General features: G+C 36.3%; 1 protein-coding gene across 5 annotated transcripts in view; it reads left to right on the top strand.

Moving 5' to 3' along the window:
• CTNNA2 (catenin alpha 2) overlaps nucleotides 1–27,051 on the top strand; it is a 1,102,119-nt gene that overhangs the window by 205,424 nt on the left and 869,644 nt on the right. For all 5 annotated transcript variants that reach the window (XM_060656428.3, XM_060656443.3, XM_060656437.3 and 2 more), the window contains one exon: nucleotides 21,672–21,867. In XM_060656428.3, coding sequence (XP_060512411.1) covers nucleotides 21,672–21,867 — 196 coding nt within the window. The remainder of the gene's footprint in view (nucleotides 1–21,671; nucleotides 21,868–27,051) is intronic.

The following is a 27,051-nucleotide window of genomic DNA, read 5'->3' as shown; positions in this document are numbered from 1 at the left end:
CAGGGGTATATGTAATCATTTATTCATTCATTCAACTTACATTTTTTGAACACTCACTATGAGCGCTGGGCATAAAATGAGGAGCAACATGGGCATGGGTTTATCAGCAATAAAAGGCACAATATATGTAACACATTTAATAAGCAAAATACACAGGGCTAACCAAATGTGTGAGTGGGTGAGCTGGGCTGAATTTTATTGTCTGATGTGGAAGCCTTGGTTGGATTTGTTTTGTTGGAGAGTGGGAGTGTGAGATAGGATCATCATGCTCTCAGGAATGTGTATGGAGTTAACATAAATAGGCAGTTACCTGAAGTGTTGACTGAGCATCTAGAGTAGTTAATAATTAGAGTATAGAAGGTTTCCACAATGATCCTAACTAGCTGTATCAGCATGGAGTGGTACTTACAGATCTCACAGTGTTTCTGTTCCCTGACATCATCTAACCCGACTCCCACACTCTTCCCTAACCATCCAACTAAATGAGCCCACCACCTCTCCTCCTTTCTGTCTCAGAGCACACTATCCATTTCCTTTATCTCACTGGTTAAGATTTGTGTTACATATTTATTACATTTCTTTCTTTAATGTTTTTCTCCCCCGTGACTGGATTCTAAAGCCATAAGAACAGAGACAATGTCTGCTTTGTTCGCCTGGGTATACCCACTGCTCAGTATCCTGAATGGCACATAGACACAGTAGGTACTCGGTCAACATTTGTAGAAGCTGGAAGGTGAGTCGCTAAATTAAACATCCAGTTTGTGGCTGGTCTTGATTATGTAGTTGAGAGTAATGTTATTCTGAATTATGATGGTGCTTTTTCCTGTGTGAACTTTAATATGTCTACCAAGTTGGAACTGCCTTATAATTTTATTTTGAAGATAGAAATTATATGTTAGTATAAAGAGAAATGAAGGTGAATAACTGTGGTAAAATAAAAAAAGCCGAAGTATAAAGTAAATGAACGGGATATTGTAACATTTATAAAGGTCCTTTTTAAAATCAATTGGCTTTGATGTTTCCATAAGAAAAGTTTTCTGCCAAAAAAGACAAGCAGAGTTAGATGTGTCTTTCTCACTCCCTGAAGACTCACATGGTTCTCTCATTTGCTCCTCCATGAGTCCTATTAGTTTTGTAAAGATTGGATGGGTTTTGTTTTGTTTTGTTTTGTTTTACCAGATTTAGAGTGGGGCTCTCTCGCAGCCCTGCTGATTTCTTTGGCAACACTTTCTCCTGTCTTTGGAAGAGAATCTTTTCAGTTGTGCTGATGATCAAAAGTCATTTCTAAACATAGATTGCTTTCCCTTCACTGACATAAGTGTAGCTGTTGAGAGTTAAAGCAGGGGTTTTGCACTGCAAGAAGAGAAACCGAAGTTAGGAGGAGATCAAGTATCAGATTCTGTATGCCGGATTCGAATTTTATTATCTTACTCATTGTATAAATGACTTTATCATCTGAATATGTGTCCATGTTGCCTATTCAATGAACGTCCAGCATCAGCTAAGTAGACGGTGTAAGTTGTTCTCAGGACTTACTGTGTCCACTCAGTTAAGAAGGTACTTCTTCATGAGCTGCACATAGATATGCAGAAGTCTGGATCTGTTTGTAGTAGGAAGATACCCAGACTGGTTAAAAGGGTATGTGGATAGGAACTGCAGGCCTGTCCAGTGTCCAGTCAGTCCTAATACGAGCAGGAACCCCCTACCATATGGGTTGTGCAACTGAGTCTTACTACTAATATATATGGCAGTTTGTGTCCAGAAGATGAATATATGTGAGTTCTAACATTTCCCACACCCTACTATTTTGGTTCAATTTTGGGGACTGGTCTTTTGACTCATTTTCCCTGCCTCTTTTCTCTTGGTGCTGAAGTCCTTCCCTGTACCTGAAGCCTAGGGACATGGGGCCTGACTCCCTACTAAGCTCTCAGTTCCATTGTCTCCTGGCTGGGTAGAAGCCTGAATCTGCCTCTAGATCCCTCAGCTTCTGCCTAGGTCTTGCCTCTAATGCAAAGATTGCTCTGACCCATCGTGACATCAGCACCAACTTCTTAGCTTAGACCAGTATCAGCAGCTTGGAATTCCTCAGGTACTGTCCCCACCCTGGACTGCCCTGCTGGATGTTACCTATGTTGATACTTTTGAAATTTGTGTCATTAGCCCAACATGGAGCACAATAGCACCTAGTAGCCTCTGATGGCCCTAGCCTCTTTCTCCAGATGACTTCTCTGGTTCTCTTGCCCATTCTCTTTGTGGTTAACTTTGGGTTCCATCTCATATGCCATCTCATAATGTGACAACTGACACCTCTCAGGGGTAAATAAAAGGCACAAGAAAGAGAGGCTAGGAATCCTCATGTTTGTGTTAGGGCTTGAGGCCTTAAGAATCCCAGGAGATATTCCCCTTTGTTTTCTTGCTTTTCTGTTTTCCTTTGTTTTCTTGGTGGCTCCCCAAGAAACCTTTGTGGGAATAAGAGGAACTTCTGCATTTCTCAAGGTTTAAAGGGATGGAGTCAACTCTGTGTTGTTTACTGAAGACATTCCTGCTTAATGCTAGCACCACTTTAAAGAATTAATAATTCAGTTATGAATGCATAGCTTGTCTTTGCAACACAGCTACCCTGCAGTACCCGCTCTCTGGTCGTCGTGCTGCCCTGCCTGGCTTTCTCCTGCTAGGTGGCACATAGCCTGTTTAATAGCACATCATAGCTAGAAGGGGCCATAGAGAAGCCTTTGTCCAATACTCTCATTGCTTACATTTTGTATTTCAGGGAATTTAGGCCTGGAATGTGAGTTGTAGAAGCTTTCATTGTAATTAGAAATTATGATTCCACTTCCACAATGATACATGTCTTTCATATTTAGCATGCCATAATGTTCACTTTACACGAATTTTATCTGAATTTGTATCATAAAAGAAAACATCTCTATCTAAATTGTCAGGATCCATCTTGCTATTCAAACATAAAATAAAGGATGATCAGGCTCGAATGATGACTAGAGTCAGGTCTGGCTGCAAACCCTGGCTATGCCCACTGACTTCCATGTGATTTTAAGCAAGAATCCATCTGATGTTACTTCTCTTTGGCAAACAGTTTATATCATTTTTCAGTATAGTTGTACAGGCTGTTTGAGAGAAGGCATTGTAAATACCCAAACCTTTTCTGGGCAACTTACCCAAGAATGTACTTCCCTTGCCTTACTGGCAGAAGGGCCAGTTGGTGAATATGCATTTATATTTTTCTAATATCTTAATGTTAGTAATAAAAAGATAACATAAAACTTGGCATTGGATAAGGTCTGAGAGCTTCTCCTAAGACCTTATAGCTATACTTATCATCTAACTATTATAAAAGACTGTCTTCTGTCATTTATCTTTTCATTTTTATTCACTTCTTTTTCTCTTTGTCAATGCACTGTATTATGAAACACCTTCTCCCCTAAATGCCTTGGAGAGTCTCTCCTATTCTTTTCTAAAAAATTTCTTTGACCCATAGATTTACAACACATCATTTATGGTTCCTCTTTCTTCTGTGCTGCCTGGGAAATGCTCTTTCAGTCCAGAAGGAAGCAGTTGCAATACAGTAACTGAATAATGAGAGGCCGCTGATGTTGCTAACAGAGTGATCGTGAATCCAGCTGCCTGGGCATATCTCCATGTGCCTGGTGATGTGGGTCTGTGGGTCTCCAAGTACAGGGCTATGAGACTGTGCTTATTTGGGCTTAGGTACACAAACCATATAAAATTTAGCCAGCAGTTTGATGTTAGAATGAATATATATATATATATATATATATATATATATATATATATATGTATTCATATTCTATTACATGTTCTATTATGTAATGTACTTATTATATATACATATATATACATATGTGTGTATATATATATATATATATATATGTATGTGTGTGTGTGTGTGTGTGTGTATATACACAATCCCTAATTTATACACACATTACTTAAGAGCATATAAACAGTACCTTGAAGAACTCTAAATGGACTTGGATTTGTTATGTTTTGTCTAGTGATCTATAACTGAACTTTGGGGACATCCTTATTGTCTACAGGTATGGGGACAGGAAGGATGAAAAAAAAGAAGAATATGTTTTGCCCTTTTCCATCTGAAGTTTGATAACCACGAGAGGTACATAGCTAGTTGATTTAAGTGGTTATAGTGGTAATGAGGCCCATCTCTCAGATTTGATCCCTAGGCCAACTGAATATATTGATTTTTATTCAGAATGAGTCAGGCAAGAGAAGATACATCTTATTCTTGCTAAGAAAAAACTGTAAGGGCAGTAAACCATGTAGTGTTTTATGTCCTTTATATGTGGGGGCATATTATTATTCTTATCCCCTATGTTCATGTTGTTAAAGTAATATGAAAAAAAAATTAAATTATAAAAGTGGTGGGTAGAAAAAGAAGAAAAATATGTAAGATTTCAGAACACATTTTATGTTTTGAGTTTGTAATTGTGGGTTAAAAAAATTCCTTAGCTATAAAAAGTGAGTCTGTTTTAAATAGTCTAATTAGGCAATCAGTTGTGTTGCTTATCTGCATTCACAAAGAGCAAATGGAAAACCGGAAGTGATTACATGTTGCTTAATTAGTCCAATTCAACACCTGCTTAAGACTTTCTGGCTCAGCAAAGTCTTGGCTCCTCAAAATCACCAGCACATTGCTAAAAATATAATTTTTTGAAAGGTAAATATTTAATTTAAAAACTATTGAGGGGCGCCTGGGTGGCTCAGTCAGTTGAGCATCGGACTTCGGCTCAGGTCATGATCTCGCGGTCTGTGAGTTCCAGCCCAGCATCGGGCTCTGTGCTGACAGCTCAGAGCCTGGAGTCTGCTTCCCTTTCTGTGTCTCCCTCTCTCTCTACCCCTCCCCCGCTCATGCTCAGTCTCTCTCTTTCTCTCTCTCTCTCTGTCTGTCAAAAATAAACATTAAAAAAAAAAACTATTGAACTATTTCCTATACTGTATGAAAAAGTAAAGAGAAATGTGAACTATGCTTTCTTAAAATGAAAAAATCAGACAGAAATTAAGTCATTTAATGGTATTCTGCAGGTATATTCAGTTTGGAAGTTTATGAAAACATATTATGAGAAAAAAAGGGGAATAGCTAAAGAAAATTATAAGAAATTTCATAAACTACTTCAGTAAAAGACTGGAGTTGTCACCTGGGGATCAACATTAATATTAAATTAATATTCGTCCATTTATTTAGTCTATCTCAGTGGATACAGGGAATACATTTCAAATATTTATATATAAAGCTCATCATGAACTACAAGTTAAAAACTTTATTTTATTAGCATATAGAATGTAAGAGTTTAAAAATAACTTAGGGATAATTTTTCATTTAGAGCTGAAAAAAAGAGTTCCAAAGAAATTAATTGACCTCATTATTACAAACTAATAAGTGATTGGTCTGGGCTCAAGTTCAAGTAGTCTGACCTCATATCCGAGACTTTCCCATCGTGGTTGTGTTTTCACTATTTTTTTTTTTTTTTGGAGCATCTCCTTTGTTACTGAGATAAGTGCCTTAAATAAGTATCATATGTAAATCTCACCACATTCCTATGAGGTGTATATTATTACCTTCAATTTTAAAAATAGGAAGCAGAGTCTCTGATTTAGTGATTTCTCACCCAAAGGAATGGCAGTCTCCAAAACCTGTATTCTTTCCACTGCCTCATGCCGCTGCCTTTGATGACATTTCATTCTGCAGTATTGCTTTAGTACTGATCATCTAGACCCCATTCTGCAATTTCAAAAATGCTAATACACTTTTTAAAGAGAAATAGTATTCTGAATTAGAAAATGAGCTCCTTTCTTTCTTGTAAATTGCCCAAATAAAGGTTTACAAGAAGAATCTTGACAGGATAATTACATCCTGTTCATTTTCCCCTTTATTTAATCTACAAGTCCCTAGAACCTTGAAGTCTTTTAGAAGTGATGCTTCAGAACTGCAGCTAGACAGTGTAGCAGTGCATTCAGGTGGAAGGCTGGCATTCTATCCATAGAGACAGGACCCTACAGGAAAATGTCAGTGTGGCTCTTTTTCAAATCATTGGCATTGTACCAGTGATTTTTAGTTTAATGGGAGAATAATAATATATACTTACATGATAAAATTAGAAAATGTCATTAGATGATATAATTATTTCTTTGAAAAAGAAGGGAACATTTTCAAAAAGGGGATGCCATGCATACCACAATGAAATTGTATGGCAACATTTATTTTCTAGGTATAAAAGACAGTTGATTTTGCTTTTAGAATTTTATACTGTATATAAAATGAGGCAGATATGTGTTGAACATTATTTTAGGGGAATAACTGCCAATGTCAGACAAATTAAAATGAGAATTCTTCTTCTTCATTGGGCTTTATGACCTCTGGCAGGCAAATTTCTCAGTGCTTCAGTGTCCTTTTCTGCATAATAAAGATGCTACTTTCATTTCCTCATTTTCATGGACATATTCTATGTGTGTAAAAAGCTGGGCATATCTAGAGAGCACTTGTTTAGGGTTCTGTTAAGGAAAGAACAAGGTGGCATTATTAATCATGATTTGTTTTGATTCTAGAAACTAATCGACTATAAAAAATGAGATTTTGGTGGGATTATTTTGCTTTTTGTTTTTGGAAGAAGCTGTTTTAAAATATGCTAGTGGGGCAACATTATTTCCATAGAACTCAGAAGGTTTTGTAGTAAATGTATTATCCCCCAGGAGCTTGCGTGTATCAATCACTTTATATGAGACTACTAATGTTGGTTCTGTTCCAAGAAAAACTAATGGCTTATGTATTTTTTTCATTTTAGTGTTAATTCCAAATATTATATTTTTTAGTTTACCAAGAATGTTTATCAGTAGTTACAAAAGATAGCTTGAAATTTACATTTTAAATATATCAAAGTTACCAGGATCTAGAATTTGATACAGTATTTTTAAAACATATGTCACATGACAAAACCATAAAAATCAAGGTAGCATGGTAGGAATCGTAGCCTACATTTTATTTTCTGTGTGTGTGTGTGTGTGTGTGTGTGTGTGTGTGCATGCAGGAAAAAAGAATGCAGAGGGGTGAGAGAGAAAGAACGGATAAATTTAATGGCTATTACAAAAAGTTTGAGGAAATGTACAAATCATTTTTATTTCATAAGATGAGTTTATATCCCTACTTTCTTGCTGGAGAAATTTATTTAAACACATTTAAAGTATTAAGTAAAAATAAAGAAATTAATACTATGTATGTTTGCTTCTGAATAGCCTGATCATATGATTCTCTTCTTTTTTATTGTTAACTGAATATCATTATAATTTATGCTAAAATCTCCTGGTCTATGTTAGAATTTGGGTTTTTCATTTTTTTAGTTTACTGCAAGATTTCTTTGTTTTTGCATTATTAATTTTGAAAGTTGCTTCCGGGACAACTATGAAGTTTAGCATATGAAATAAGAAGAGACAGAGTATGTTGATAGAGTAATCAAATCACCTGTGTTGCAACTTTGATTTCACTGATGCTCTTAGACTTCCTCATTAGAAGTGTTGAGTCCAGGAATCCTGTTATCTTTTTTGTCATCTCCAATATTTTCTGTGCGTGGTTAATCTATTTCTGAATAACTTTTTCTGATTTCTCAAACTCATTACTGTGTTTTTCTGTACTGAGTATTCAAGCTGATTGACACTCCCCCCAAATGTCCAGAGTGTTGATTCAGTGACAGTGACAGGTGTAGTAGCTTGTGTCTAACCATCAGACCTATCTGTGCGGTGGTGTTTTGTGTTCAGATGTACAGTGGGTTTTGCTTATCATTTGGTCTAAAGGAAAGAGATAATTTAAGATGCTTGTGAGCGACAGAAGAAGATGCATCTTGGCGGGAGCTTGGTGCAAATTTTAGTAGGTAGAAAATCTGGCTGACAGTGAGGTACACTGGGGCAAGAGGTACTGAAGAAAATATCCTGACATTTGGGATATCTTCAAGCAAATGGACAGTACTTCCTTAAAGTGCTTTCAAATTGAAAAGTAGGAGGGCAAATATTTGTCTTATAACTTTGTTCCAGTTATTCACCACCAAATGTAGTTTACTTCTTTAAGAGCTAAACAAAATATTCAGATGAAGTTCTCACAGGTAACAGATATACCTGCCTCCTCCTTAAATCATGTAAGAGTAAAGTTGACAAGGAGCATTTAATGAGAGTCTTTGTAGACACAGTGGGTTACAAAACTAATGATTATATGTACCTATATCTATAGATTTATTTAATGATATCTGTGCTAATGTCACAGTTTATTAAAGGCATTAATTGGCTTCCTTGAAATTTCATATTTAATAATTCTTTGATTCACTCAAGTTGGATCTTAACCTGAGAAAAACTTTGAGCACTGACTTGAAAAACTTTACATATGTGATTTTAATGTCTGTGCTGTTTTCTGCTATGAGAAATATACCATTGAGAGTCAATTTAGTTATTCCTAGGTCATTGAAATGTTTTGAAGAATGGCTTCTCAGAACTGTAGAAGAAAAAGAAATAGGCTCTTTTAATTAAGTAATCAATTAATTAATTACTTAATTTTTTTTTGATAAAGAGAGTCGGGGAGGGGCAGAGAATCTCAAGCAGGCTCAATGCTCAGTGTAGACCATGTGAAATCAGGACCTGAGCCGAAATCAAAAGTTGGATGTTAACTGACTAAGCCAAACTTTCTCGTATGGAAAATGGGAACTTGTATCCCACAATTCAAAGAAAGAAGTATGTAAAAAAACTGCATGAAAAGCATAAGACTGAAACCTAAAGTTTTATCTACAAAATGTTTAAGCAGAAATGTTGTAACAGTATCCAAAAACAGTATACACACACACACACACATTTGTATGTGTATGTGTCTGTGTGTATGTATATATTTATAGTGTATGTTATTTATTTTTCTAAATAAATGTGCATTCCTAAACTAATATAATACATGTATTATAAAATATACATAACCAGATTTTTTTAAAATAACGATGTAAACTTGTAAAAACAACATTTTATTTTAACTATAAATAATATGGTGTTATAGTTAGTATTAGCTGCTGTAACAGATCAACCTTAAAAAATCTCAGAGGCTAAATGTAATAGAAGTTTTCATCTCATTACATAAGACCCAACGGATCTTTCTGTTCCATGGGTCTCTCTCCTCCAAGGGCAAACTTACATTCCTTGGTTCCTCCCATCTTGTGGCTTTATCCTTCTTCAAAACCTGGTTTGAACATTGTCGACTGGGGGAATAAACCTGGAGGAGGACTTTAGCAGAGCAGACTGAGAAGAGCACACACCACTGATTCTCACATTCTTTTGTCTAGAATTCAACTGACCACATCAAATCCAAGGGAAGCTGTGAAACAGTGTCATCTTGTGACCAGGGAAAAGAGAAATAGGTTTGGAAGCACCTATCAGTCTTCTCCATTAACAATGATAAAAATAATATATAAATCATATTATTTCTCACAAAAAATACATATATAATATATAATCAAAATGGCTAAATATACTGTAAGCTTAACTTTTTAAAAAAGTTTTGCAAATCACATTTGCTTTAGACCATCATTAGCTAATATCTCAAGGAAACTGGGATGAGATTCATCATTAGCAATGACAGATGTAAATGCATATGATTTAACTTGCAGCTCTGATGTGATTGTCTTTTCCTCAGGCTCATATGTAGCTGACAGAAATCTAGTATTAAGAGTAGGGGGAGGGTCAGCTCTTTATTTTCTTATAATTCACTCATGCTTGCATTTTTAGTACTATCTCAAGCTCTGGTTTCTTTGTAAGAGTCTTTGTAAGTTTCTGGTGCATTTTGTGTGTGTGTGTGTGTGTGTGTGTGTGTGTGTGTGTGTGTTTGTGTGTGTGCGCACGCACACACACACATGTGTGTTTGAAAATCAGTTAATACAATCCTCAAATCTCACCAGGTTTACATTAAAATGAAAGGCTACCTGGGGCGCCTGGGTGGCTCAGTCGGTTAAGCGTCCGACTTCGGCTCAGGTCATGATCTCACGGTCTGTGAGTTCGAGCCCCGCGTCGGGCTCTGTGCTGACAGCTCAGAACCTGGAGCCTGTTTCAGATTCTGTGTCTCCCTCTCTCTCTGCCCCTCCCCTGTTCATGCTCTGTCTCTCTTGGTCTCAAAAATAAATAAATGTTAAAAAAAAAATGAAAGGCTACTAATACCAATTCCTTGGATTTGTGAACCCCTATCCTTCCCTCAAGATAACCCATTTATCAAACGTGGCTCAAGACCATCTGATGTATGGATGGGTAGCGGTGCTAGTGTAAGTCCTTATACGAAACATTAATCTGGCTTCATTTTGAAGGAAAAATATGATAAAAACAGAGAGGAAGGGAAGCCATAAAATACTCTTAAGTACAGAGAACAAGCTGAGGGTGCTGGAGGGAGGTGGCTGGGGGGGGGGGGGATGGGTTAAATGGCTGATGAGCCTCCTTAAGGAGGGCACTTTTCCTGATGAACCCTTTTCCCGGTGTCATTTGTAAGAGATGAATCACTGGGTTCTACTCCTGAAGCCAAGACTACACTGTATGCTAACTAACTTGAATTTAAATAAAAAAATATTTTTAGACAAAAAACAATATAGAGTCCTGATAGTTTTCTTGCATCCCACTTTTTGTCCATCATTCCCTATAGACTGTGGACATTGTTGGAGTCTACTAATCTTAAAGAAAGAAAATATGGAATCAAATGTCTTTGTCAGTCAAAGACTGTAGTAAAAAGACGATGGATTTAGAGGGAATGGAGGTTTTGGTCAGCTGACTCCTTTAGCTAACATACTGTTGACTGAAAAATATTTTTTGTCTATTGTGGTTTCAGATGTGTTTCTACTCTGTCTTGGAACAGTCTAGTTTCATTTTGTTTCATTTTATTTTAACCTTTGCAAATGCAAAGTAATGAATCATGGACATAGTTTAGTCATTCTTTTATTTTTGGTGACATTCAAAACAGCATGGGATTTCCTCAGATGGATAACGATAGTTAAAACATTTAGGACTTTTAAAAACAGAAATGCCTTCTTACTCAAAATCCCCAACTCTGATGCTCTTTCAGTGAATGTCTGGCATTGTTTCAGTGCCTTAATTTTGAGCTTCGTTTTTCATTGGCTGTAAATAGACACTGAAAGTTTTGCAGTTTCTAGGAGTAGATCCTTTAAATAATTTTGTATCTTGTGATTATTTGCTTTATCATATTTTATCAAATCAAAGATACCATTAATTAAAAGATATATATTTAAGTGCTTCTAAGAAAAGAAATAAAATACTATCAATATGTCTTTTAAAGTGACATAGATTGTAGGACTCATCCTTGTTTCTGATATTGTAAAAGTGTGGGAAAACAGGCATATTTAGAATCAACAGAATGCAATATTTAAGCAAAGATACAAGGAGACTTCACAGGATAATAAGGTAATTGAAGGTTAATATACCTTAAAGGAAAGTGATTTTTTAAAAAAGCAATGTAGATATAAGTACAAATAAGAGCAAAGCCTCGAAATAATACAGTAATAATAATTATCAAGTCATATTTCTTCTAGCAAGGACCACAAATTTGGATTTAACTTTTTGATGCCAAAGCAAAATGGTAACATTAATTTATTATATAACTTAATGCCCATAAAATAAAGTCAAGCCAGTTTTTAAGGAGAAACTGCAATATTCTTGGTACTAGAGTCATACAGAAGTTTCTGTATAGTATGGAGAATATCTTCCATCAATAACCCTGCGTATACAAAGTGAGTTCCTAAAACTATTCATGGTAGTATTTCCCCATCGAGGTACGTGATATCACCCCAATGCAGTAAAAACAATTCTACCAGTCTCCAGTATAGTACAATTTCTCTCTTTGCTTTTCTGCTTTAATTTAGAATGGTTGTGATTTTATTATAGGTGGAGAGAGAATGGACAGAAGTTCCTTCAAGCAAACTAGATGCTATTTCTCTCAGACAAGTTTTTGGAAGGCAGTGAATCTAGACCATACTCCCCAGAGGTTATGAGAAATGGAGCTCCCCTGGGCTCCTACTTAAATATGAAACAGCATGCCTTTAATAGAGAGTGGGGAAAATGTTAGTTTAACATCCTTTAAAGAAAATTGAGTTTTTCATGAAGAACATATACCAAAAGAGAAGACTACCCTATTTCATCTTGGCTTACAGACACTACTGAGATACTTCTTAGAAAAAGTTTGAATTACTTAAGTACAAGATGAATGGATGATCTAGCTAGCACTCAATTGTATTACTTTATAAATAGCAGCCACTGAAGTCTAGAAAAAAGTGTAATATAGGGATATTTTGGTTCTAAAAATACCTGACACGCTACTATAGAATGTCTGTTTTGGGGTTAATATCTGATTCTACTTTTTGGTATCACATACTTGAAAATAAAATATTGGGGAAATGTGTGCCAAAGCAACCGAGTGAGAAGGTTTGCCTTGTGATTTTATTTAAAGGTTGAAGGTGAGTCTACAAACAGTAATTTAAATGGAACACATTATATAGGCTGTCTTTATAGCAATAATTAACTAGTAGTGGTTCAGGTCTCTTTCAGAGTAAATTAATAAATTCTTATCTTCCAAGTTTAAGAATGCTTGTTTCCAGGTGTCAGTATCAGTGAATGTGTATCTGAATTCTGCATTGTCAATATCAAATAACAGTGGGGAAATTTCAAAAACAGACAATAATTCTCTATTTTACATAAATTGTTCGTGTATTGTTAAAGATTGTCATTTTGGATTCTGACTTTTGAAGCTGTGGAATTATCAATAACTGGTTTTTATGATTTAATTATATTTCTCTAAAATGGGGTTTAGAGTTGTTTTGGGGAAGAAAGACCACTTCAACAAGAAATTCTAGTGTAATAGTTTCTAAGACACGGAAATATTACTGTAGATATTACATGGCTACAATAAGTCCTATATTATCAAGGTCTTTTTCCCCAGAACTAGTCTCACTTTGCTGGGCTCTCTTTCTCTCCAATGTGCATAATGTCCACATACCTTACATGTTGTGGAGATTCTGTGCTAAGAAATAACTTCTAATAGAGTATACCACAAGGTGACCATATATCTTTTCATATATTTTATAAGGAAAAGCATAAGCCATATTTAGGCTTACTCTATAATTGTTAAATTAATAATAAGCCAGGTTATGAAGGAATAATTCAGAGAAAATGCCATTTTGACTCATTAGTTGGCAGTTCTTAAAACCTGATATAAGATTTCTCTGAGAAGATTCATGTTATCAAATATATTACCATTTGCACGTTTAACTTGCTCCTATCTTTTAAAAATTTTTTTAAATGTTTATTTATTTTTGAGAGAGAGAGAGAGAGAGAGAGAGAGAAAGAGAGAGAGAGAGAGAACGATCAGGGAAGGGACAGTGAGAGAGAGACTCACAAAATCCAAAGCAGGCTCCAGGCTCTCATCTGTCAGCAGAGCCTGAAGTGGGGTTCAAACCCACAAACCATGAGATCTTGACCTGAGCTGAAGTCAGATGCCCAACTGAGTCATCCAGTCACCCCAACTTTCTCCTATCTTAAGTTAGGTTTTTTTCTTTTAAGAATTTTTCATTTATTTTCAGTTGCTCCTGGAATAAATAATTTGTTTTTGATAATTTTGTTTTCAAACATTTTGCCTCACAAAGTTCTTGATTTTTTTAATATGAAATGTATTGTTCAAATTGGTTTCCGTACAATACCCAGTGCTCATCCCAACAGGTGCCCTCTTCAATGCCCATCACCTCCCTCCCACACCCCATCAACTTTCCCCTCCCTCCCACACCCCATCAACCCTCACCCCTTTCCCCTCCCTCCCACACTCCATCAACCCTCAGTTTATTCTCAGTTTTTAAGAGTCTGTTATGGTTTGCCTCCTTCCCTCTCTGTAACTTTTTTTCCCCTTCCCCTCCTCCATGGTCTTCTGTTAAGTTTCTCAGGATCCACATAAGAGTGAAAACATATGGTATCTGTCTTTCTCTGTATGGCTTATTTCACTTAGCATAACACTCTCCAGTTCCATCCACCTTGCTACAAAAGGCCGTATTTCATTCTTTCTCATTGCCATGTAGTATTCCATTGTGTATATAAACCACAACTTTTTTATCCATTCATCAGTTGATGGTCATTTAGACTCTTTCCATAATTTGGCTATTGTTGAAACTGCTGCTATAAACATTGGGGTACAAGTGCCCCTATACATCAGCACTCCTGTATCCCTTGGGTAAATTCCTAGCAGTGCTATTGCTGGGTCATAGGGTAGATCTATTTTTAATTTTTTGAGGAACCTCCACACTGTTTTCCAGAGCGGCTGCACCATTTTGTATTCCCACCAACAGTGCAAGAGGGTTCCCGTTTCTCCACATCCTTTCCGGCATCTATAGTCTCATAGACCAATGGAATAGAATAGACACTCCAGAATTGGACCAACAAATGTATGGCCAACTAATCTTTGACAAAGCAGAAAAGAATATCCAATGGAAAAAAGACAGTCTCTTTAACAAATGGTGCTGGGACAACTGGACAGCAACATGCAACATGCAGAATGAAGCTAGACCACTTTCTTACACCATTCACAAAAATAAACTCAAAATGGATTAAAGACCTGAATGTGAGACAGGAAACCATCAAAACCCCAGAGGAGAAAGCAGGAAAAAACCTCTCTGACCTCAGCCGCAACAATTTCTTACTTGACACATCACCAAAGGCAAGGGAATTAAAAGCAAAAATGAACTATTGGGAGCTAATGAAGATAAAAAGCTTCTGCACTGTAAAGGAAACAATCAGCAAAACTAAAAGGCAACTGACGAAATGGGAAAAGATATTGGCAAAGACATATTGGACAAAGGGCTAGTATTCAAAATCTATAAAGAACTCACCAAACTCCACACCTGGAAAACAAATAATCTAGTGAAGAAATGGACAGAAGACATGAATAAACACTTCTCTACGGAAGACATCCAGATGGCCAACAGGCACAGGAACAGATGCTCAACGTCACTCCTCATCAGGGAAATACGAATCAAAACCACACTGAGATATCACCTCATACCAGTCAGAGTGGCTTAAATTGATTTTTTTTTAAGCTACAGTAGTCATCACAGCCCTCTTTTACTGTAGCTGAGTAATTATGACCAGTGAAGTACTCCGGAGAGATGGCAACAGTAGAATTCACAAAGACTTACTACTCCTATCTGCAAAGTGCATGAATCCAGCAAAACAATGTTCAAGTTGACATTTTTATTTCCAGCTCTTGGTTCAGTCTTATTGGTTTTCTGGAGAGTTCCAACGATTGTTTGATTCCTAGTATTCATATTTGTATAATCTTACTTTTCCAAGTTCCTTGTGATTATGCAATAGAGATCACCTTTCAATCAAGAGTCAGTTGGTCAATTCATTGACAAGCTGTTTTTGAGGACTCGTGGTATATCATGGCAGGCAAAATAGGGGAAAGAGTTTACCTGTTGCAAGTCATTCCTTCACCTCTCACTTTTTTTTGCTTCAAATAGACTACTGTTTCTGAAAGTAAGGTCCATAATCCATATATATCATAATTTCATGTGGTGAATGCAAAATTCCCTATCCCAGACCTCCCTGAGCAGAAACACTGTAAAATCTAAACATTTGCCTTCTATCAGGCATATTGGTGATTCTTAGGCATGATCAAGTCTGAGAATTGTTGTCCTAAAATTCAGTGCTTCTCAGATTTTAATGTGCATATAAATTACTCGGGAATCTTGTTAAAATGCAGGAATGGAGGGCCTACTTTCAGGACATTGGATGATGAGCAGCCTATACGAGCCTGGCTCTCATGGTTTTATACTCAGATCATACCATCAACACATCTGGAAATAATGGTGCCCATCCACTGGCTGTTGCTAATGTTTTCCATTGGCCAGGGTCCATCGGGACCATCATTATGTCAAGGTCATAGGAGCTTTGACCACTCTATCCTTATGTACCAGCTGAAGGATTTCTTCTCTCCTCTAATGAGAGGCAAGAACATTAAAGAAACATTGTAAGTAGAGCTAGAGAGAAATTGAGTTATCCTTCTAGGCTAAGGTTGAATACCCTACAGAAAGGCCTTCTGGATGTATCCAAAAGACGAGTTATAGGAATGGTGGTAGAATACCTTTCCTAACATAGGAGGGAGGGAGATGAAGATAGGTGCAGAGAGAAATAAGTTTAATGATAAGGTCCTTTTTAAAGCTACTGAAATTTGGAGAAGATTATTGCTAAGAGAATTAGCCAAGAGATATTTCCAGGAGGAAGGAAAATTAAGTCAATAGCACTAAATGTGGCAGAATGGTATGATGCAATAAAAATGATTATATTTTGGCAACTTATTGATTACCTTAGCAAGAGATCAGTTTAAGAGGACTCTGCTACAGGAGGTGTGGGAATAAAAGCAAAAGTTAGTGGGCTGAGAAATGAATGGAAAGAGAAAAACGAACACTTTAAATATATGCTCCAAAAATTGGGAGTGACTAATAAAATCTCAACTCTCTAGCTTGGCTTTCAAAGTCTTTCAAAGTTTGTTCCACCACATCTGTCTAACTTTACTTCCTATATCATTCATACACAACTTTTTTTTCCCAAGGAGGACTGGTCTTTTTACTGCCTTGGAAACATTCCAATTCTATATGTGTCAATATTCATGCTATTACTCCTAGTCTCTGTTGCTGGATAGAACTTTATGTTTTTTTCTTTTGTTTTATTTTCTTTTGTTTTCTTTTCTTCTGTTTTCTTCTTTCTGTTGCACAAGAAATGTACTCACAAATTGTTAGAAAGGAAAGGAGAGATTTGGGATCTTATATGACTCTTGGCTTGGATAAAGTCGGTGTGGGGATTAGAGAGAGTGCCTGGTCGGGGTAGAAGGAGGTATAACGTTTAACAGGAATTTCCATAAAATAGCCATCTCTTAAAAGATTTCCCTAGACACTTAATAGTTGGTAAGTATCAGCTACTCAAGACCTAGTTTCAGTCTGGATATCGGACAGATACCTGCAGCCTCAGAGGTCATTGGGCTTCCTCTGTGATCACCACCTTTTGACCAGAATGTGTCCCTGCTGCTTCTGACCTCTCTAAGGCATCCAGTCACAGATTCCATTACATTCTTACATTGAAACTGAATGCAGCATTGGCTTGCATTGGTCGTTTGGATACTCCCTGACTTACTGGAGTGGTAGTGGAGGCATCTGTGAGATTAAATAGTACTTGTGTTCATTAAAAACTTTCTGATTCTTGTTCTTTACTATATATCAGTTCTTCATGAGTAAGCAATAAATTCCTTTATTCTTCTTATTTTAATCATAGAAGAATGCCATTATATGGAAACCCTAAGCCCTGCGATTTTGTTAATTACAATACATTTACAATACTTTTGTCTTCCCTTTATACTAATCTGATACAAAAAGTCCTGGCATGTTTATTCAGCTTTGAGACCCTTGAATACATCAGATGTCATAAGGCGTTGCAGAATGGTAGGATAAAATCATTTGTTAACATTTCCCTAACATTGATGAATACATTTTTATATTAAGATATTTAAATAATGCAATTGAATGAAAAGATAACAGTAGGATACAAATAACACACGTGGACAATATCGAGACAAATAGAGAAAATAAATATATTTTAAGATTATTTTATTCTTTAACAGCCTCTCATTCAGTTATAAAGACTAGAAGAAACTACTGAGTTCTAAAGTTCTAAAGATAGGAGCACCTGGGTGGCTCAGTCAATTAAACTTTTGGCTCAGATCATGATCTCGCGATTTGTGAATTTGAACCCCGCATAGAGCTCTGTGCTGATAGCTTGGAGCCTGGAGCCTACTTCAGATTCTGGGTCTGCCTCTCTCTCTCTGCTCCTCCCCCACTCACGCTCTCTCTCTCTCTCTCTCTCAGAAATAAACAAACATTAAAAAAATAAAAATAAATAAAGTTCTAAAGATTTAGTGTCGAGAACAGGAATAATTTAGCCTTTAATTTTATGTGAACTTGAGGAAGTTATTTTTCCTATCATGATGCATCTCTAAGCCTAATTTCCTCATCTGTAAAATACCAGAGTAGAACCGACATAGATGGGCTTTAACTTTCACAATTTTAAGTGTAAATATATGTACAGGTCAAGAAGAATAAAAGCGTATAACATCAAGGTGCAAAACGACAGCTTCAAGTAGGAGAAAAGAAAAATGCAATAGTGTAGCGTGCCATAGATTCTTAGTGGGCAGGAGGCAGCTGCGGGGGGCGGGGGGAGGCAGTTAAGAGAGAACAGTCATCTAGTAGGAGAGTAGGACTGAATCAGAGAGTTTGCATAGTGTGGCTAGGCTGAAAATTCCCAAGAATAGTATAATCCTTAAAAGGGTAGCCTTCACCTTCTTATGTACTGTTAGATCTAAACTACTTTTGTTGTTTCCATCCCAAACATGTGATATACTGGCCAAAAAGTGAGCAGTGAGCATCCTGCATATGCACACCCTAAATAACTTTTCTATCCAATTTAATATAAGCATTTTGACTTTCATTTGGAAAGGGAACTGAACTGAATGAAGAGGAATTGTCTTGGATTTCTGGCTGACTTACTGTATATCTGGAGTTCCACTGGTAGAATAATATAGGAATAAATGACAACTTAACATTTTTGTTTTTCCACCCAAGAAAATGGTATTTCTCACTATTATTCAAGTTGCCTTTTATGTTCTTCACTAAAATTGTTTACCATTTTTTCCATCTACGTTTTGTATTATGGTTATCTCTGATAATATCAAGTTATGATTAGGGGCTTCTGGGTGGCTCAGTAAGTTAAGCAGCCGACTTCGGCTCAGGTCATGATCTCACAACTCACATTGGGCTCTGTGCTGATAACTCAGAGCCTGGAGCCTGTTTCAGATTCTGTGTGTCTCTCTCTCTCTGCCCCTCCCCTGCTTGTGCTGTCTCTCTCTCTCTCAAAATAAATAAATATTTAAAAAACCAATTTATGATTATTGTGAATAGGATATTTAAAACTACATTTTTTTATTTGTTACTGCTGTAATATTAGATTTTTTTATTGTTTATCTAGTATTTAGCCACCTTGTCCTTTGCTCTTAGAGTAATTCTAATAGTTGATCTTTTAATTCTTTTATGTTTTCTTGATATAGCCATATTATCTGTAGGTAGTAGCATAATTTAGTGTTTACCTTTCTAACATTTGTATCTTTTCTTTTTCTTTTTTTTTTAATCCAATTTGTTGACATTGTCCTCCAATAAAACACCAAATAACAATGGGGAGAGTTGACAATTTTTCTTTACTCTAAACTAAGTTAAGACATGAGAATTTATGGAACCCATCACTTCCCCTGTATTTTTCTCTTTAATCTCATCATGGTCTTCTACTCATGAGCAAATGAAAGCTTTGGACTGAATTATTTTGCTTCATTTGAAAGTAATCACATTTTTTCTTGGGAACTTCCTGGAAATGTTCCATGTTTCTTTTATTTACCATAGAAGTAACACTTTATACTGACTTGTTATTATGAGCATGCCTAAACTATGTTTATGCAGTAATGCATCATGCGATAACAGGAGAATTGAAATTTGTTTACCTTTATAGAGGATGAAACGATGATATAGTCATTTAGCTTTTGATAGATTCACTATCAGCCTCTATTCCCCCAAATTGTCAATAGAGCTAAAGTTAACAGCTCCTTAGCCCCTCTGTTGTTTTTAATTTGAGAAGACTAAAGACATAGATCACAAAACTCAGAATTGCATGTAAAATTAAAATAGGAGTGAGAACAGGAGGATTTTCCTCTGATAATGAGCCTCGCCTAATTCAAATTTTTGAGGTGTTTGCAGTATTTGCCCAGGGGCTTCTGTGTTTATGTCCAGTATTGGCTGTTGGGGAGTTGAGAGTCCTGGAAAAGTAGCGTGTTACTGTGTTAGAGTGTATCCTTATTAAGGAGAACACTAAATAGTAACTTTTGTGACAGGCCATCTTTCCTCTGATGTTCGCCTCAGTGTGGGTGGAACTGAAAAGACTATAATGTTTTATGGGCTACGTACACATTTTACAGCTAACTATCGTTCTCTGACAGTCCTATTCTTAATGAGGTTACCTTTCTTTTTTTGTCCAGTGTTTGTATTTAAATGTCCTTATAGAGTTTCTCTTCAATTCACCATATCTAATTATTCAGCAATCTAGAGAGAGCTAAGGATGACAGTTCCCAATGCTACCTTCACCACGTCTTAAGTATTGGTTCTACTCGTTTTCATCATCTTAGCTCACATTTATTCGATTTTTTTTTTCCTTCTGGTGTTATCTCTTGCCCTATAAAGTTACTGGACTTTAACTGTGACTTTGACTAATCACTTTGTTTGCTCTTGGATTGGAGTAAAATAGCAGAAACAAGCATTTGGAACTTTTCTCTCGTCAAGCTTTCTTTGTTTTTTTTTAAGTTTTTAAAATTTTTTTATTATTTTTTTTATGTTGCTAGAGAGACAGCATGAGTGGGGGAGGAGGAGAGGAGCAGAGAGAGAGAGGGAGAGAGAATTCCAAGCAGGCTCTGCACTGTCAGCATGGAGCCCAGTGCAGGGCTTGAACCCACGAAACTGTGAGATCATGACCTGAGCCAACACCAAGAGTCGGACGCTTAACCGAGGCGCCACCCAGGTGCCCCTGGTCTAGATTTCTTGATAATCTCCAGCAAAATCTTGAATCTGCTAACCAGGGCAAATGTCAGTGAAAATAAACCACAGTGCCCACATTCTTATGAAGCTGATAAAAAATACAGAGGCCAAGATGACTCTCAACCTCACTGAACAGAATATGGAACCAGTTGTATTCATTTCACTCCAAAACTTCTCACTCTGGTAGAAAGCAAAGGATCAGAAATTTATAGGAGATAAGTTGTTTAAAAGATACTAAAAGTTTTTCTAGCAAATTAAATGGCTCTAGTAATGTGCTGAAAGAAGTTTGGCAGTTGAGATATATATACAAATTATGATACTTAGAAAAGGAGTGATAATGAAAATCTAATTTCAAGTCTGGAGATTTTAGCTGGTTAACCAAATGTTGAGACTGAATCATTTGGTTCCCTCAGATCAAACTTACCATTTTGTTTTTATAAGATAAGATCAGAAATAGCAAAGCTCTTCAAAGTCCTTGGTAAGTGACATGTAAGTAATGGGTATTGATGGCCCACCCTTTATTAACTGCTCTTTCCCTTCTGCCCTGACTTTTGGGACTCAGGACTAGCTGTTGGTTCCCTTGAGTCAGTGCTCAAAGGCAGTTGAACATTGGCTCTCCTTTTCTTGCCTCCCTGAAGCTGGTTACTCCCGTGTGCACTGTCTTCTCCATCTGTGAAAGCACAACCTTCAGTGAACTGGAAACCAAGCTACCAGAGGGTCTACTCTTCCAACTTATTCACATACTTTTTTTTGTTTGTTTCTCTATGAAATAAATGGCTCTTTATTTCTATGCTAATCCATATAATTACTTCCTTTCCTTCAGTTTAGGTGATGTGCTGTGCATTCATGATTCAATAAACAAGGGGTATTTAAAAATGATGAGATGATGATATGATGCTTCTAGACAATTGTGCAGAGTAGTTTTACAGTTTTTCTTTCATATTTAAGGTGACCACCCTTGTCAACACAAGCAACAAAGGCCCATCTGGTAAAAAGAAAGGGAGGTCAAAGAAAGCCCACGTGCTGGCTGCGTCTGTAGAGCAAGCCACTCAGAATTTCCTGGATAAGGGTGAACAGATCGCTAAGGAGAGTCAAGATCTCAAAGAAGAATTGGTCGCTGCTGTAGAGGACGTACGCAAACAAGGTAGGAAGACTAATATTGTTCAAGAGGGATATATATTTATGTGCAAACAATGGATTTATCTCTAGAATCAATGCATATTTGCTCAGGGGAGTGTGTTATGTGTTTCCTCAGTATCTGCGCTTGTCATTTTTTATATTTGCTGAAATTAGGTGCATAAACAAGTAGATATGTTTTCTGTTGTGGCAGCATAGCACAGCTACAAACGCTTCCTGTCTGTGTTCCTTCCAAATTTTCCAGTTGTTTTCTCTTGTCAGATGAACACAGACTCTTGTGTTAAACTTAGGCTCTAGAGAGGACAAGATGAGAAAACCTCATACATACACAGTCACTGGGAACCCTGGATTTTAAAGATGAGGGAGGAGAGATTGTAAAGCAGTGTAATAAAATTACTGTTGCTCTGTACGATTTCCAAATTTACATTTTCAGTTCACAGCTAGCTAGGTATCCATGGATCAATCAATTATATAGCTAGCTAGTTAGCTATAATGCAATTGTTTTCAGCATATTTAAATTTTTTCACTGTGGTACAATACAAGTAACATAAAATGTACCATTTTAACCTTTTTATAAGTGTATAGTTAGTAGTGTTAAGTATATTCACATTGTTGAGTAGCCAATCTCCAGAACTTTTTCATCTTATAACACTGAAACTCTGTACCTACAAAACAACACTTCTTCATTTCCTCATTGCCCTAGCCTGTGGAAACGAGTATTCTACTTTCCTTTTCTATGAATTTAACGACTCTACATACATTATATAAGTGGGATCATTCAGTATTTGTGTGTGTGTGTGTGTGTGACTGGCTTATTTCACTTAGCATAATGTCCTCATGGTTCATCCATGTTGGAGCATGGGTCAGAATTTCCTTCATTTTTAGGATTGAAAATATTCTAGTATATGTATATAGTACATTTTCTTTATCTCTTCATCCACTGATAGACATTTGTGTTTATTTCACCTTTTGGCTATTATGAACAATTCTGCTATGAACATGAATATACAAATATCTCTTTATTTTAGTTCTTTTGGGTATATACCTCGAGGTGGAATTATTGGATTATATGGTAATTCTATTTTTAATTTTTGGAAGAACCTCCTTACTGTTTTCCATAGCAAAGGCACCTTTTTACTTTTCTACCAACAGTGCACAAGAGTTCCAATTTATCCATATCCTTGCCAACACTTGTTTCCTTTTTTATAGTCTTCATAATGGACATGAGGTGATAGCTTATTGTGTTTTTTTAAGTTCGCTTATTTATTTTGAGAGAGACAGAGACAGTGCAAGTTGGGGAGGCGCAGACAGAGAGGGAAACAGAGAATCCCAAGCAGGCTCTGCAGTGTCTGCACAGTGTCCTACACCAGGCTCAAACTCACAAAACTGTGAGATCATGACCTGAGGCTAAATTGAGTCAGATGCTTAACTGACTGAGCCACCCAGGCACCCCTCACTGTGGTTTTGACTAGCATTTTTCTAATGACTACTTATATTGGGCATCTTTTCATATGCTTCCTGGCCATTTGTTTTTCTTTGGAGAAAGGTCTATTCATGTCCTTTGCCTATTTTAAAATCAGGTTGCATTGTTGTTGACTTGTGAGCATTCTTTATACACTTCAGATATGAACCTCTTATACAATAGTGTTTTACAAACATGTTGTCCCTTTCTGTAGGTTACCTTTTTCATTCTGTTGATTATATTCTTTGATATACAGATTTTAATTTTCATGTGTCCTATTCAGACTCTTGGGTTGAAATGCTAAGGCACTGTGAAAACAGAACAGATTACCCCCCAGCCTGGCCTCCCTCCTGCATTTCTTACCTCAGTAAGAGCTCTACATATGTATCCAGTTACATATTGCAGAAATCTTGATATCATTATTGTTATTGCTCTCTCTTTCCAAATATAGTCTATTGCAAAGTCACATAGATTTTTAACTCGAGAATATCTCTTAAATGGACCAATCCCTCTCTTAATTATTCAAAAGCACCATGTTTTACCTGCCCCTGGGCCTTTATACATGCTGTCTTCTTTTACACAGTTACAGTTACGGATGGCTCATTCTGCACATTCCCTGTCCCAGGAAATGCTTTCCTGACACTCCTGTCTTACTTTTCTGTGGCTTTTTGCATAGGAGAGTTTAATATCTGTGGAGTAACTTGATTGATAACTTTCTACCCTGCCACACTACAAATGAATAAAGATCAAGACCAGACCATGTCTCTTTGACCGTTGCATGATCTGTGGTTCTTAGTAGTCATTAGACTTCAACAAATATTTGTTGAATAAATGAAGCAATAGAGGAATAAATGCTCTATCCCTTTGCTTCTTGTAAACCTGCCACTTTTTAAAATTCACAGATGGGTATTTAGTTCCCGGAAATACCCAACCCTCCTTCTACACCACTACCATTTCTCATGCTGCCATCTTCTTCCCCATCTTCTCCCTGCTAAAAGTTAATTTCATTTACATACACTAATGTGAATTGTTATTTAATATAAAATGTTAAATTTTATATATTTCATCTAATGTGGATGGAATATATTTATATATGTGCTTTAACAACATGAAAGCTTTCAAATTTTCAAGTGCTGTTGAAGACTAGTATTCCTTCTGAATTGCAAATGTACACTGTTTGTTTTCATGCATGCACAGCCTGGATGCGTTTTTGGATTTTTTGTTTGTTTCTTTGTTTTTTGGCTTTTTTTGTTTGTTTGCTTGTTTGTTTACTTTTTTTAAGGATGATTGCCATATAATAAATTGCATGCATTTAGAGTGCACAATTGTATAAGTTTTGGCAAACGTGTACGCTGTAAAACTATTCCCACACTCAGGATAGTGAAACCTATCCCTGGTAGAAAGAGTTTTGATTGATTGGTCCCTAGGATGGTTTCTCAAAGCATTTATCTTGCATGGTGATATATTTTTCCTTTTAGATTTCTCAACAGTCTCTTAGTTTTCCCTTATTTTTTCCTTGCAATTGAGTTTTCACACATTCAGTATAAATTAATATTTCAGTTTTCTCAAAGCTTATATAAGAAATGCTATTTTTTTGGATATGATATAATAACGAACATGGTTCTTGGCCAGCCTGTCCAAGGGATATGAGAGTGAGAACTTTTAAAGATGCTAGTTTAGGACAGCTTACAGTGGTGGATCTCACAGAGGGTATTTTAAACTTTCTGTATATTATCCATTTCTTATTATAGAAAAATTATGCCTCAGAAATGATGCCTATGTGTTAATTGTATAAAGCTCAGCTACCACATGTCCCTTCTGCTGAACAGTGTCAAATTTAAGGAAACAGTGCTATAGTCTGCAAAATAACAAACATTTTATAGTCAAAAGCTTCAGAAGTTTTCTTTTTTCTGTTTCTCTCATTATCAAATATCACTCACTGTCAAATAGACTTCAGATGCCTGTCATGTGTGAGAGATGCCTCTCATCCCTGACAATGAAGTCCTCGAGCTCTCTCCTTACATGCCTGCGCCCATGGGCTCTCCTGCCTGCTCTCTGCCCCTTCTCAGTCTTCGTGTATAATCCCTGTAGCCTATCTGGCTTTGCCCATTTTCCCGTTATCCTTATACCCAGATTTTATTCACAAATGAGAGCCTGAGTGAATTTTCAGAGAGGGTAAGGAGATCGAGGGGAATGCTTAAGTATTAGAGGACGATTTAGTTATTGGAAACTTTGAAACATAGTATCTTTCCTTCCCATATTCATAAATTCATAAATTATGGAAATCCTGACACTGAGAAATAATATCCTCCTCTAAAGTGGCCCTAGTGTCTATATCTGCTCACTTGTCAAATGATATGTAGTTTAGAACTAAATCTATTTGAGGTAATCTTTTACTATTGAATTGTTTTTGCTTTTTTAAATCAAATGATCAGAAGTGCTGCCACTTTCTAAAAAAAAAAATTTCAGCATGAGTCAATGCCAAAAGTTTTAATATTGTACAACTCATTTTCAAATTTTTAATACAGAACCATTTCCTTTTTTTTGATTTCACTACATTCATGATTGTAATCACTGTAATCTGGCAAGATTATATATGAAATTATCTACTAATGCCAGTATTGTTTCCCATGTGGCTAGACTTAGTGTTGTTTGAATTTCTTTTTATTTTTTTATTTTTTTTAATGTTTATTTTTGAGAGAGAGACAGACAGAGTGCTAGAGGGAGAGGGGCAAAGCAAGAGAGGGAGACACATAATTTGAAGCAGGCTCCAGTCTCTGAGCTGTCAGCACAGAGCCCAATGTGGGGCCTAAACCCATGAACCGTGAGATCATGACCTGAGCGGAAGATGGACCCTTAACCGACTGAACCACCCAGGTGCCCTTGAATTTCTTTATCATTTGAAAAATTAACTAGGATTTTAATTAACTACACTGCATGCCAGAGTCTTAAAAGTATCTAGTATGAATGTGACAATGTTCTTCCCTAGAATATTCCAGTAGAAGACTTTCCTGTACTTTTAAGTTCTAACCCACAAAAAGAAGTATTTGAGTACACTTATAATAGGATTTATGTTAAAAACAAGTAACAAAAATAAAGCATCAAAATATAATAAAGGAGATAAATCATTGTGCTCAAAATCTAGAAATCTGATATTTTAGACTTAGGTAAATATGGGATATTTGGGTGTGTGTGTGTGTGTGTGTGTGTGTGTGTGTTATCATAGCTAAAGGAATTACATATATGTATATTTTCTTCCTAAATTAAGTTTAAACTTCATCAGGATAGGAACAATGATGTGTATATATTCCTTTCTACTCCTAAAGTACCTAACATGGTCACTCTAGCACATTGCAGGTGATACTCGGGGGGAAGGAAGCTCTCATGTCAGCAAAGCAGCCTTGCAAGTCAACAGAATACCAGATGTTTGGTTAAGATACCAGATTTCTAATGTTACTTTGGCCAAAAACTATATGATTTAAGCTAAGTCAGTTAACCATTTGAAGGCTCAATTTCTCCATTTTTCAAATACAGAGAGTAATTGTTGCATTTTCCTCACTGGGTTGTTTAACATAATGAAGTCACAAAGATTTTTTAAAAAAATTAAACGCTATATAGATGTCCTAGCATATTTATTAATTATTTTAAAACCTTATTTATTGGGGCACCTGGGTGGTCAGTCGGTTAAATGTCAGACTTCAGCTCATGTCATGATCTCACTGTTTGTTA

The sequence above is a fragment of the Panthera onca genome, chromosome A3 (genome assembly GCF_046562875.1).
Source record: "Panthera onca isolate mPanOnc1 chromosome A3, mPanOnc1 haplotype 2, whole genome shotgun sequence".
Lineage (NCBI taxonomy): Eukaryota > Metazoa > Chordata > Mammalia > Carnivora > Felidae > Panthera > Panthera onca.
Note: the sequence above shows the minus strand (reverse complement) of the source record. Positions and strands in the feature narration are given on the sequence as shown.